The sequence below is a fragment of the Tetrao urogallus genome, assembly GCF_951394365.1.
Source record: "Tetrao urogallus genome assembly, chromosome: 1".
NCBI classification, from domain to species: domain Eukaryota; kingdom Metazoa; phylum Chordata; class Aves; order Galliformes; family Phasianidae; genus Tetrao; species Tetrao urogallus.
In genome coordinates, this window is record NC_136813.1 from 16,052,285 (window position 1) to 16,065,598 (window position 13,314).

Here is a 13,314-nt window from a genome sequence, read left to right on the forward strand (position 1 = left end):
AAGTGTTCCTCATTTATCAAGAGATTAGGCAGGTATTCTTTCCAGATGTCTGGTCATTCTCATAAATCTTTTGTGAATCCTTTCCTGTCATAGCATCCATTATGATGGAACTTGACAAAGGGTGTGTATTGCTCTGTATTCTGAGTTGATGACAATATTATTGGTAGTGATATCATGGCTGTCTTTCTGTCTCATACAAGCTTTGGGTAAATAAAAGCAACTGTTTTTCTTGTATTTTTAACGGTGCCTAAAGTTCTTTGTGATGAATAATTAGCTGCCTTGGAATTGTGATTATCAACTTCTACCTAAAATGCAAAGGATTCTGAAGTTCAGTAGCTTTCCAGGAATCTGTTGCTTGTTCAGATGCTGCAGAGGCAGCATCTGATTTGTGCCTGCATTGTTGAAGTATTGTCTGGAATTTGGTTAGGTTAAAATAAGTAGAGCTTTCTTACAAAGTGAACTTGATCTCGACATACAAGTCATTCCCAGCCCTAATTACTTATTGTATAAAGGACCCAAGAGTTCATGGGAAGTTTTGTCAGTAGTAGCTTATGGTTAGCTATGTTACTGGTGAGTCACAGAATGGCCTGGGTTTGAAGGGACCTCAAGGATCATGAATCTCCAGCCCTGCTGCCACAGCAGGGCCACCAGCCTCCCCATTTAATACTAGACCAGGCTGCCCAGGGCCCCATCCAACCTGGCCTTGAACACCTCCAGGGATGGGGCATCCACAACCTCTCTGGGCAGCCTACCTCACCACAGTCATAGTAAAGAACTTCCCACTGACATCCAACCAAAATCTAGAATGCAGGGGTTAAATTTCTGTTATGAAAAATCTTTGTAAAAATTTTTAAAGGCAGGATATTTTTTTAAAATCATCTTTGGTTCCCAAACCTGTTGTGTATAGTAGCATTGAAGGAAAAAAAAGAAATAAAAGTCACCCAAGAACATCTTGTTGTGATGTTTCAAATTCATCAAATGAAAGCAGAACTGTAATAAGAGCTGTCAGACTGTTCTAACTGCAGATTTTGTTGCTGCTTGCATTGCTTACTATACTGTGACAGATAGTGTTTATAGTTTTCAAACAGTTTTGTAGTTCTGTTTTTGCCAGCTGTTTATACTTCTAGAGAAATGTGGGCTCCATATATTCCATCTGAAATGGTTTTTCAGCTAATGGTATGACTGTCATTTGCTTTATGTTAGGATTTTTTTTTTTTTTTTTTGCACTCTTTGGGCTCCAGTAAGCTGTCTGACTCCATCACTTCTTACACAGCGTTTCTTTTCCCTTTTCTGTGCACAAGGACTGGGCTGGTGATTTCTTCTGTCACTGGAATTTTTCTTAGGAAGTTATGTGACGTACCTCGTCATAGTCTTGTTCTCTGTGCTTTCTCACTCAAAGCGAACTAGTAACATCTCCTACACTTCTGCTGACAGTCTGTATAGTATCCTTTTCCTTGATGGTTATTGGTTGTAGGTGTGTGGTTAGAATAGGTGATCTTGGAGGCCTTTCCCAACCTTGGTGATTCTGTAATTCTGTGGGTTTTTTTGATGGAGAAAACTGTATGCAATGGAGTTGAGACCAAACAGGAAAATGCATTGGAGTAAGAGCAGCCAAAGATTATTGTAATGTCAAGATGGAACTGGATGGATAGGGGATAGAAGAGAGAAAGGTATTGGTGCGGGGACAGACTTGGAATAAAGGTGAACAGAAAAGATAAACCAGTTATGTTTGAGCTGGATAAAAAAAATTACCAGCAAGACAACTGTGAATGGAGTAGGCACCAAAGTTCTGTTTAGTTAGTAAATAAAAGATGATGTTAAAAAGAAATGAAAAATATTTGTTTCAAACAAATGGACTGCTGATATCCGTGGCCATTTGCAGGCTTATCATCTGCTTCTGCATAGGGATTTGCCTCATAGCACCTCTGTCAGTTTAGAGCTGTTCTACACAGTAAAAGGCTGTGGCTCATAACTGAATCTGTTTCAATGCTTCTGTTACAGTAATTCCTCTATGATCTTTTAGAAAAGTAGTCTTAGTTCAACATCCAAATAGAAGTAGTTGTTTGACTTCAAAGCACTTAATGCTTTTCTAATGCTACATTCTTATAGTTGTAGGTGTGCAAAGGAGAATCTGGTGGTACCAAGAGTTGTGATTTTCCTATTGTACAGTATGAATGCAAGTAGCTGGATCTTGTAATATTTGATCAAGCGTCATTTGATTACCACAGAAACATTTCTAATCTAGGAAAGAATAGGATCCTCTGCTCTGACTTCTTGTCTTAGACCCAGGCATATAGAACTCAAGTTGTAATTTTGAAACCACGTGGAGATAGTGACAAGTCATTTAACTGGTTTGGCTTTTCCCTTTTTGGAATGAGGATGGTTGTCTGATATTTGGGCTACTAATAAGGAAGCAAATGTAATTCTCATAAGTTGTTGAAAACATTTTTTGTTTTTCCCTTTGGATAGGTACAAAGAAGGTGGTGAAGCTTTGTTAGTGCTGCTGCCCTCAGAAGAAAAAGGCATGGTAGAACAGCTGGCACAGAGGAAAGTACCCGTCAATGAAATAAAGTAAGTGACTAATGGCTCATCTGTTACCTTTCCTCAGGTATGGTGTGTAATGAGTATGGCAACAGTGATGAAGTCAAATGCTTGATTTGCTTGGAATTGGACAAACAAGGGAGATGACTTGCTTTTGATACTATTGAAGAAGAAAAGACCTTGAGAGGTTACCTATTCCAGCCCTTTTCTTGAAGATGGGATCAGCCATACAAATTACACTGAATGCCTGTTTAATTTGCCAGTGAATATCTATACCGTTTTCCCAAGTGATCTCATCTATACTCAGCAGTTCCTGTCATTAAGGCTTTTTTCTCAAGTGTCTGATAAGTTTTACAGTAAATGTATGTGAAATATTTCTTTAATCATTTGCCAGGAACTTATGGAACATGACATTCTCATACTCTCTGCAGCTACTTTTCATGTAGCTGAACGTTATCACACTATCTCCTTTTCTTTTGCGGATTAAATAATTACAATTTCTTTAATCTTGCCTTGTAATGTTTTTCAGACCATTTATCATTCTTATTTCTCTTGACTGGAGCTTCCTTACTTCTGGAGAATTTCTCCAGTTTGTCATGGCCTTTCTGAATCAGTTACCTGATGAACAAGATTTTTTTTTTTTTTTTGAAAAAAAGCATTACTAAATGATGATTTCTCATATTTCAGAGAATATACTAATGAAGACCTGCTCTGTGCTTTCTGTACCAATGAAAACTGATTTTGAAAGAGCTGGGGGGAAAAAAAAGAAGCAAAACAAACAAACAGCTTATTTCCAATATCTGTTAAATGCGGCGTAATACACTTGTAGGAAAGACAAAGGCCTTAACTCTGAAAGTAATAAATAGAACACAAAAAGAAGTAAATAATTTCTTCCTTAGCAGCACTATGTTTTTTGGTGCTGTCAGCCCACTGGTAGCTCAGAAGGAAAAACAGAATCAGAAGGAAATGTAGGAAAAAAAGTGAAAGAAAACCAGCAAATACACTGTGAGCTGGACTCCATTTTGGAAACCTGTGTAGATGGGGTTACCTCATGTCAAAAATGATTGAATAAATCAAGAGAAAGATGGATGAGAGGTAGGAAATAATTTCCATACCAGTAGATAAGAACAGTTAGAACTGTTCTATTTTTGGGAAGGCATGATTTGAAGGTGAAAATATCTGAGACTGAAATGTAATTAGTTGTATGCAGAGAATCTTGGTGGAATAATTGTTTTTGAGAATAACACAAGATAGGGTGAAACTTTAAGTGGCTATTATTACCTTAGCACTTAAACCTTTGGGTTAGCCAAAAATCGTACTGTATTCTTTGAATTCTAATGTAACGATTGAAGGTAAGAAATGGCTGCTGCTTTTACTGTTAGATGAGATTTCTTACAGCTTACAATACAAAATTATTTGAATTAAGAAATGCAAGTGGCTGCAGTTCAGGTTTTGTCATTAGAATCTATTGAGCAAGACTTTCTTAATTTAGCTTTTTTATTGTACATTTAATAATAGGGTGCGTTAAGGTAAGCTAGGATTATGTAGTCGATTGCAACTTGATACGATAGTGGCTTCACAAACTTTAATTTGTTTTTGTAAATGGAGAGGAAGGCACGTGGTCTGCTGCTATGGAGGTGGTAAGCAAAAGCTTGGACTGATAATCACAGACTGATAATCACTGCAGTTTCTACTGAATCTTACTATTCTGAGTGCACCAACCAGCTTCACAAGGCTGCGAGCTGTGAGCAGGACTTTGCTGATTGTTTTCGATGCTTTTTGTCATTTTTAATGTAGAAGTTAAATATAATAATTCTAAATATGCAATCCTGGACACAAGTTGTCATTTCTGCTGTGTGGAAAAATGTACACGTGGCACTTTGCAGATTTAAAGTTTTAAGGTGGACTGCTTCAATTTTAGTGGTTGGCAAACTGTCCTTGCACAGAATCACAGAATCACTGAGGTTGGAAAAGACCTTCAAGATCACCCAGTCCAACCATCCACCCATCACCAATAGTTCTCACTACACCATGTCCCTCAACACAACGTCCAAACGTTCCTTGAACACCTCGGTAACTCCACCACCTCCCTGGCAGCCCGTTCCAGTGCCTGACCACTCTTTCAGAGAAGTAGCATTTCCTAACATCCAGCCTGAATCTCCCCTGGCGCAGCTTGAAGCCATTCCCTCTGGTCCTATCACCAGTTACACGAGAGAAGAGGCTGACCCCAGCTCACTGCAAGCTCCCTTCAGGCAGTTACAGAGAGCAGTAAGGTCTCCCCTGAGCCTCCTCTTCTCCAGACTGAACAATCCCAGCTCCTTCAGCCGCTCCTCATAAGCCCTGTGCTCCAGACCCCTCACCAGCTTTGTTGCCCTTCTTTGAACATTCTTTGCAAGCATTACTCCTGTCTAACAGACTGACTGCAGAGCAGCCAGTGAAATACACCATTTCTGGGCAGATGTGGTTATCAATTCTGTGTGGAATATGCACAAATCTCAGATGTTAGACATCTTTTGATAGGACTGTAAAAACAAACTCAAGCAGCTCCTAAAAGTCTAATTGCTGAAGTTTTCTTTTGACGCTGCTGTTCATTAAAAAAAAAAAAACACAACCGGATGTGGACAACATTTGTAATTTGTAAGATGTCTTTACATCTGCTGTTTTCTTTTCCTTTTAAGCGTTGTAGCACCTTACAAGGACCAGCAGTATAACCACAGCAGTCTAAGTGAATGTTTTGCTACAAACAGCTATTAATATTTCTTCATTTTGTTTATGTAGGGCTATTAAAAGTTGCATAATTTGCAGAATTCATGGGGTGAATCTTTCATTTTCCTAAATACCTGTTTAAAAGGCTAAAGGTTTTTTTCCTGACTTTGAATTTCATATCCAAGCTCCCTGTAGAGCCTGTTACAGTAAATCAGTCTTCTCTAATCACTACAAGCTGCAAATTTATAGTTAGTGCTTTTAATGATACGTTTCTTCATTGTTAAAGCAGAGCAAGAGAAACTGTGAAATATACAATAATAAATGTAGTGGTATTCAAATAAAGCAGAAAGCTACTCTGAAAGTATTAAATGTTATATAGGCATATTTATAATCGGTCTATAACTTTAAAGTTTTAGATGTAAACTGAAATGATTTTTGATAGTACCTTGAGATTGCTTCATTGCATGTAATTTTGTTGACTAGATAAAAGCTGCTTCTGAAGGAGTTATCCTTGCTAAATTTGCCTCTCTGGAAAATTTTACCCAAGGAAGAGCTGCTCTGTAGATATCCAGTGTGAAATACTGCTAGCTTCAGTCTTAGGATAAAAATGCAATTACTGAAAAAAGCTCTGCTTTTTGTGTCTCATGGTGGAGAATACTTGGATACTGATTCTATATAATGGTATTTTTAATACTTGGGAATCCATTAAAACTTGCTGCCTTCTGGAAGCCATCCGTGCTGTATGAATATCCATTTGTGTCAGCACCCCCAGCTGTACGTGCTGTGCTGTGTGAGGCTGCCAGCTCTGTGCAGCCGCTCCCTGTCCCAGCTCTTCCTCCTCTCTGCAGCTTGGATGTTGTCCTTGCTGTACAGGAAGCCAACTTCCACACTGAGAGCATGGAGCAAAAATTGCTGCTGCTTGGAACCTGGGTGAAATACTGAGACTATACCATGAAATAAATCCAAACCCTCTTAAGTCTGCTTTTTAAACATTATTAATACGTGTGCATTAAAGATTAAAATCTGTGAGCAAAGCTTTTCTAACAAAATAGCAATATGATCTTTGCGTTGGCTCCCTTAGAGGCTTCCTCATATGAGCATTCCCTCTGGAGGGTTCAGCATTGGATGAATTACCATCTAAATGCTCAGATGCTGGTTTTGGGAGTTCTTAAAATAAGTAAAAGAAAGAGGTGTTGGTAAGATATCTGACTTACTCTGTACAGTCAGCTTACAGTCAGCAACTTTAGACCATTATTTTTCTCTTTTTTTTTTCTTTCTTAGTTTAACCAGCAGCTTTTCTCTTAGATGTATTGCATGCTGCTGAAATGAAGCTTCACTGCCTGTTTCCTCAGAAATCCTTACAAGGGGCGATAGGAGCAAAGTGACGGGGGCTGGAATTGACTTGCACAGCGCAGAGACCGTGTGTCCGCGTGATGTGTATGCTGAGTGTGTGGTTCAGTATCCAATTTGCTGACACTGTGCAGTTTAACATTATTTATGTGTTTCTCATTTTCTCTAAAAGGGATGTTTTATCAGCTGCTTCACACAGTTTCATAGAATCATAGAATGGTTGGGGTTGGAAGGGACCTTTAAGGTCGTCTCGTTCCAACCCCCTGCTATAGGCATGGACTCCTCCCTCTACACCAGGTTGCTTGAGTTTCAAAGGTGTGTACATTACATGTTTGAAAGAATAATTTTGTATGTTTTATAAAAATAAATCAATACAGCTTTTGTAGACAGAAGTTGCATTGAAAGAAGGAAAGTGCAGATGTTTCTGTGGGTGAGAATCTGCTGAGGCCTGTTGTGTAGTGTCTGTGCTGACAGCATGTTCATCACTAAAGCTATGCACAGATGTGTCTAAAGCAGAGTACTTCTAACCCAGTGAGTGGTAAAGGGAAAGCATCTTGTTTTAGGGAATCATTTGGCAGCATGGTGTTTTTGGTGGTGATTTAATTGTTTTGCTTAAATTGCACTTCAGGGAAGATGGAGAAGACAGAGTATCTACTTAGAGCAGCGCTTGTATCCTGATATTAAAAATGAGGGGAAGGAGAGAAAAACAAGAATGAGTGTTGGCCAGAAAACTCATAGAGCGCTGTCAGATATGGTCTGAGATGGAAGTAGCTGAAATTATGTGTATATCATGACATAGTCAGGAGTGGCCAAATGGCCATTTATGCAGCTGCTGGGCAAAAGTGCAGTTCTAGAAAGTTATATTACTTTTTAATTATAAATTGAGTACATACAGAGTAAGAGAAGGAAAAAACAACCTAGTTAAAATGACAGACAGTGCAATAAATTCCTCTCCTATGCTTTTGGTAGTGGATTCTAGCTCGCTGATTCTTAATTGCTCAGGCGAGCTCGTACATCATCAATTAAGTGTTTGGATTTATTAGGTTTGTCTCCTCACATAGTTACATGCCTATAATTATTGTAAGGAGTTTCATTTGTTTGGAATGAAACATACAAACTCATTAAAACCAAAATCCGCTTACTAGCTTTTGTATTTTTGGAATCCCACTGCAAGACAGAAACAGCAGTGGTTGATTCTCTTGATGCAGTGCTGGAGAGAAGAGCATCCAAGAGTTACAACTTTTTTTTGGGGATTGCAAATTGACTCATTCATTAGCAAATGCATAACTGCAGAACGTGCTTGGGGCAACTTGCACTTTTTAAACATTGCTTAGATTTACACTACCATATATTTCCTTTTAACTTAAACAAAAATCAGTGTGCATTCAAAAAATTGTTATAGCCTGCCTGAGATTATTGTCCTTTGTGCCTGAAGCCCCAGAGCCATATTGTATCCTGAAAGTAATGGATCATATTCTCATGATCGACAAATCATTGTAGAAAATAAGTAGCAGCGGGCTAAGTGGGAACTGGATCTTGCCCTGCATTTTGATTTCAGCATCGTGTCAGTCATTGGCATAGCAGCTCTGCAGCTGGTTTTGCCTTACTTTCATTTTCCTTGCAGCTCGGACACGTCCAGTGTGTGGGCTGTGTGCATCCTGGCCCAGCTCATCCTGCAGCCGTCCTGAGCTGTCGTGGTGCTGGCTCTTCTCACTGTGGAGCCTGGCCTGGCCATGGGCACACACCCATTGCTCAGCAGCAGCTGAATGTTGGTGTGTGATTGGCACTGGGGGCTGTAAGAAGAACATGGAGATGGGAAAAGAGCAATGCTAACTTAAGTTACGGCAGATAATTGCATGCACTGTGGTACACTGGCTAAACACAGTTCTGTGAACAGTAAAAAATATGCCACTGCACGTTTCCATTTTGATAAAGGAAATTGGGAATAGTTTGCAAAAAAAACCTGCAAACCCTCAATTTTTTTTTTTTTTTTTTTTGTATTTCTAATTCCATTTTCAGTTGACATGAATACATTACCCGTGAATTTTCAGATGGAACGTGCAGAGTTGCAATCAGATACTCGACTCAAACATTTGATCAGATCCCTTTACCAGGCTTTTCTAAGCCCTCTCTCACCAGAGCGAGATATCCCTCACTTCACAGTCGCGCCTTGTTCATGTCAGCGTTTTGTGGCTGTGAGAACACACTGAGAACTGCAGCCACTTCCATCAAACCAGACATTGATGCGTTAGTTTCACAAAAACAAGATTAAATATCCCTCTAGTTTTATTTTCTTGTTGATCTTTTTTTTTAGTGTTTTAATTAAAAAAAAAATTCTTTATATACACTAACTATTATTTTATATGCAGCCCAAGACAATTCCTCTTCACTTATTGTGACCAGGCAGGCCAAAAGGTTGGATGCCCGTGATGCAGACAGTGTTTCTATAGCTTCTGAGAATGTGAGGTTGCTGGATATTTTGCCAACATCAAGAGAGGACATTTGCTACTTCTTTCATATTCTTAAAGCCAGTTATAGTATGAAGGATAATCAAATTGATTAGTCATGTTTTGCTTCTAAGCTGTGTTGGCTATTATGTGTTTGCTTGTTTTCTTTAGGTGCTTACAAATCAATTTTTCAGTATCAAGTGCAGCAAAAGCACTGCTGTAACTTCTTTTTTTTGCCACCTTTGAAGATGAGCGCTGTGTTTACCTGCCCCGTCTTTATCTCTCAGTGAGCTGTCTAGAATAGATGTAACTGTGGCCCTAACTGCTCTTTCTTGCTATTGCCAAGTTTCTTTTCACCCTGTGGGTTTATCTAAGTGCCTGTTAACCCATGATTTCTGGTTCTGGCATGAGCTTGGGCTGCACTGTAACTGCTGGTGGCTGTGTGATGGCACCTGCAGCTTTGAGTGAAGACCAGGAGGGGAAAAATTTGAATGTGTGTCATCTCTTAGTAATTTTCCTGTAACTTACCAGTAATTCAGTTTGTTTCTGGGATTATTGAGTGTTAATTTTAAGGCTTATTGTTGATTATTCTTGTGCTCACTTCTTCATTATACCTCATTTTGTGCTTGTGTTCCTTTATCCCGGGGTACTTGCAATGGTTTTTGTACTTGTGTTCACTTGAATCTTTCCTTTTGAGTTTCAGGTCATTGTGAACCTCTTGATTTCATCTAGTTAGATTTTTGTTATTCTTCCTGTATTTTGTCTGCCTCAAGATGGTGTATTTTGCACTTGTACCTTCTAATGTAATTCAGTGTCACTTAAGCCACTGCTTTTATTTTGCTTTTCTACCATTTTTCCTGTGTTGGAAAAATTTGTTGTTCCTTTTCTCATTCTTGTTTGATAGAACAATCTCTGTTTACTTTTTCTGTGTTTGGTATTTTATGTGTATTTCATCTGCACTGCATTTCAAGGACTTGTTGGTCACTTTGTGTCTCGTTGAGTTTTTCATGCCTCTTGATTTCTGTCTTCCATTTTTACATGTTTGGAGTGAGCTTTTACATGTTTGACTGTGTTTTCACTATTGGATCTTTAATAGAAACTGCAGCCAAACAGTTCTTATGTCCACTGCAGTCTTCTGCTGTCTGTTTCTGATAGACATAGGAAATATAAATAATGAAGGAATAAAGCTTTGTTATCTTAAATTGTTACTTGGTAGCACTTCCAGCCCATTTAATGGCTTTTTTTTTTCACGTTTCACAGTCATAATAGTTTATGTTACCAAAGAAATTACTGTAAGATATTTCTTTCCTAATATTTTAATCACAGCCATGTTTTCTCGACTGACATATGTGAACAAACCTTCTTTTTTAATTTTGTTTTCTTAAGAGCTGTGTGTTGCTGTACAGCATAGGATGATGTTGCACACAGCAGCAAGGTTCATTGTGAGAAATATGATGGCTGTGTATAACTCCTTACCAGCTCTAATATCATTTTCTGTGATAATAGTAGCTGTTCTCTATTTTCGTGATTGATATCTTGAGGAGGTCCTAAATCTGTTTAATCTGAACATCCTTTGTTTTTGCTCATCTGCCTGTAACAGAGAAGATAATTTCACTATTCCCAATGCGATGGATTCTTTTTAAGCTTTCAAAAGTGCTGAGAATTTCCCTAGGAACATTATTATCTCAGTGTAAAGTAGTCCTGTGATTCATTGGGCTTTTTTTTTTTCCTCATCATTTTTATAAATTCCAGAAGTATTTTAATGATGATTTTGGCTTTGGAGAAAGTTTCACATCCTTCACCAAAAACTGTAGCTGAATAAAAAGTCTGAGCTCCTGTTTCTTTCTTCTGTATTATTCATATAAAGAGTGTGTGCTTCATCCTTAATATGGTTCCACTGTAAACTTTTCAGAGTGGTGATATGTTTGTGCATATTAAAGTGATGTGGAAAACACGAAGATACTCTTGAGAACTTAATAGGTGGTTATTTGTTGTAATTGCTACAGCAAACTGCTTTTTTTTTTTTTTTTTTTTTTTTTTTTAAAATAGAATTAATCCTGAGAAGATTACAGACATCCAAAAGAGAATGCAAGCTTTCTTAGCTCAAGATCAGGAATTAAAAGAGAAAGCTCAAAGGGTAAGTAGTCATCTGCAGCTTCTTGAGACATGCTACTTAAATAGATCTGCTGTTAGAATAATTGACCTGCAGGAGTGACCTAGCAGCAGTGTTTGGAACTGCTACATTTTTCTCATGCTTTACAACATGACATCAGTAGAAAGAATAAGCATGTTTTAGCAAGTGGTGGTACATAATAAAATCTTTCAGGTCACTTTGTTGTACATATAGGTGACATTTAAAGAGCATTACCAAAAGCCAAATGATCGGAAATTTGGAAGTGCCAAAGTCTGAGGAATACAAGAAAAGCAGAGATTCTGGATTAGCATTGGAAACTGTTCATTTATGTGAACCAGCATGGGAACAGATGATACATGAAAAGATTCTACTGAACCTGAGTAATAGAGTAAAATGAGAATGGGATTGCGACCAGGAGTTGTAGTCTTTCTGTTGAAAGCAAGTTGCAATATTTCAGACTGTAAAAGCAAGGTTGCAGCTTGTGGAATGTCAGTGTAAGCTTCCTCATATTGCACAGGCCAAGTGCACTGGTGACAAATTATGATCATCAGCAACTGCCACAGGAAGTTGTAGTTACACACATTTACATCAAAAGTGGCGGAGCAGCTGACTGAAGGAGGTTGAAAGTAGGGGGAAGCCAGCATTATCTTTCTTGGAATGAAAATGCTAACAAGTCTTCCTGTTTCTGGCTTTGTTTGGGTTTTTTTGTTTTTTGTTTTTTTTTTTTTTTGCTTTTTTTTTTTTTTTAAGATCTCTTGAAAGGAAGAGAAAGGTCTTTCTGAACTGAGCAACAGAAAATAACGAGAGCTTCAAAATAGCACAAAAACAAAATCAAACATGGGGCTGTCTGTCAAGGTTGCAAATAAGATCTTTGACTAATTTTGAAAATTGTAAATTGTAATTTCATTACCATGTTGAGCAGTTTTTGTTGCAGTTTTTCATTTATGGCTATCAGTGCAGTGTCACCTTGCAGGCAAACTGTGTATATGTTCAGTTTTTGAGAATCTTAAAATATGGACAAGTGGTTTGTCATAGTTGTTCCTCCTTAAAAAGATTTGAGTGTTCAAACAGTCTACAGTGTCCTCCAGTATTCATACATATTAATGTGAATAAAACAGTAGTAATAATGCAGCTGAAATCTTGACCTCAGATTGTTAACTGAAATGTTCAGTTTGTCAAAAAATGGGTCCTGTCTGTTGGAAGCTGCCAAGTCTTGACGGTTATAAGAAATAAATTCTCCTCGAGCACCAGAGTGGATGAGACAGCAGTGCAGTGGTGTAGTTCTGCACAGAAATTCAGGTAGGATGTATTTTACTGTGTTGGGGGCATGAGATCTCAGTCACTGTGTCCTGTGCTTTGGAGGCCAAAAGCAAAAACCCTGTTTGAGAAGCATACTTAAAAGGGGTAGAATTAAATTCTTGGTTACTAATTGCTTTAAGGAATTTTGCAGTTCATCTTGTGGTTTGTTTGCTGTTCGTTGGAATGAGACAGGGTGAATCAGACTGATGTCCTTTGCATCATCTGTAGTTCTCATGGACTCATGCCACCTTGTGCCGTTCTTTTAATTTAGTGTTAGATCACCTAGTCTGAGAAAGTTCAAAAATATTTTTCTGCTAACTTGAATGTTTTTGTGTGGGAGGAGATGTGGACAGCAGGATGATGTCTGCCACTGCATTCTCCATCTCTCCTGCAGGGACTTGCTGGGTGCTCTGGCAACATAATCAGTTACAGTTCGAGATTCCAGTCAAGCTCCGTTACTTTGAATTCTGTCAAAATAGCACATAAATTGATTTTTTTCTTAATGTTTAAAACAGTTATCCAAGAAACACATTAATAAAATAAAACTACAGATATGGCAGATTAATACAGCACAGTACTTGATGTGTTTTCTTTCTCTAGTAGTTCTGCTAGTCAGAACGATTTTTTTAGCTACTCCTGTGATACAGCTGTGATATGTTTCTGGTATGTTTCTGATCTGTGATATGTTTCTGCTCAGCATTAATGTTATCCATGAGGGTATGATTTAATTCATGTGATAGTATTTTTGTAACGTTTGGTTGCAGTAGAAAACAAAAACTGACAAACCATCACAAAAGTTAGATCAAAACAGTAGAAAAAGCAGTGGCTAATATAAAA

At 38.1% G+C, this 13,314-nt stretch overlaps 1 protein-coding gene across 1 annotated transcript in view; it reads left to right on the forward strand.

Moving 5' to 3' along the window:
* DDX10 (DEAD-box helicase 10) overlaps window positions 1–13,314 on the forward strand; it is a gene marked incomplete at both ends in the record, with an annotated part of 164,747 nt that overhangs the window by 25,982 nt on the left and 125,451 nt on the right. The window contains 2 exons of the mRNA XM_079547406.1: window positions 2,470–2,571; window positions 11,094–11,181. Of these exons, the coding sequence (XP_079403532.1) occupies window positions 2,470–2,571; window positions 11,094–11,181 (190 nt within the window). The remainder of the gene's footprint in view (window positions 1–2,469; window positions 2,572–11,093; window positions 11,182–13,314) is intronic.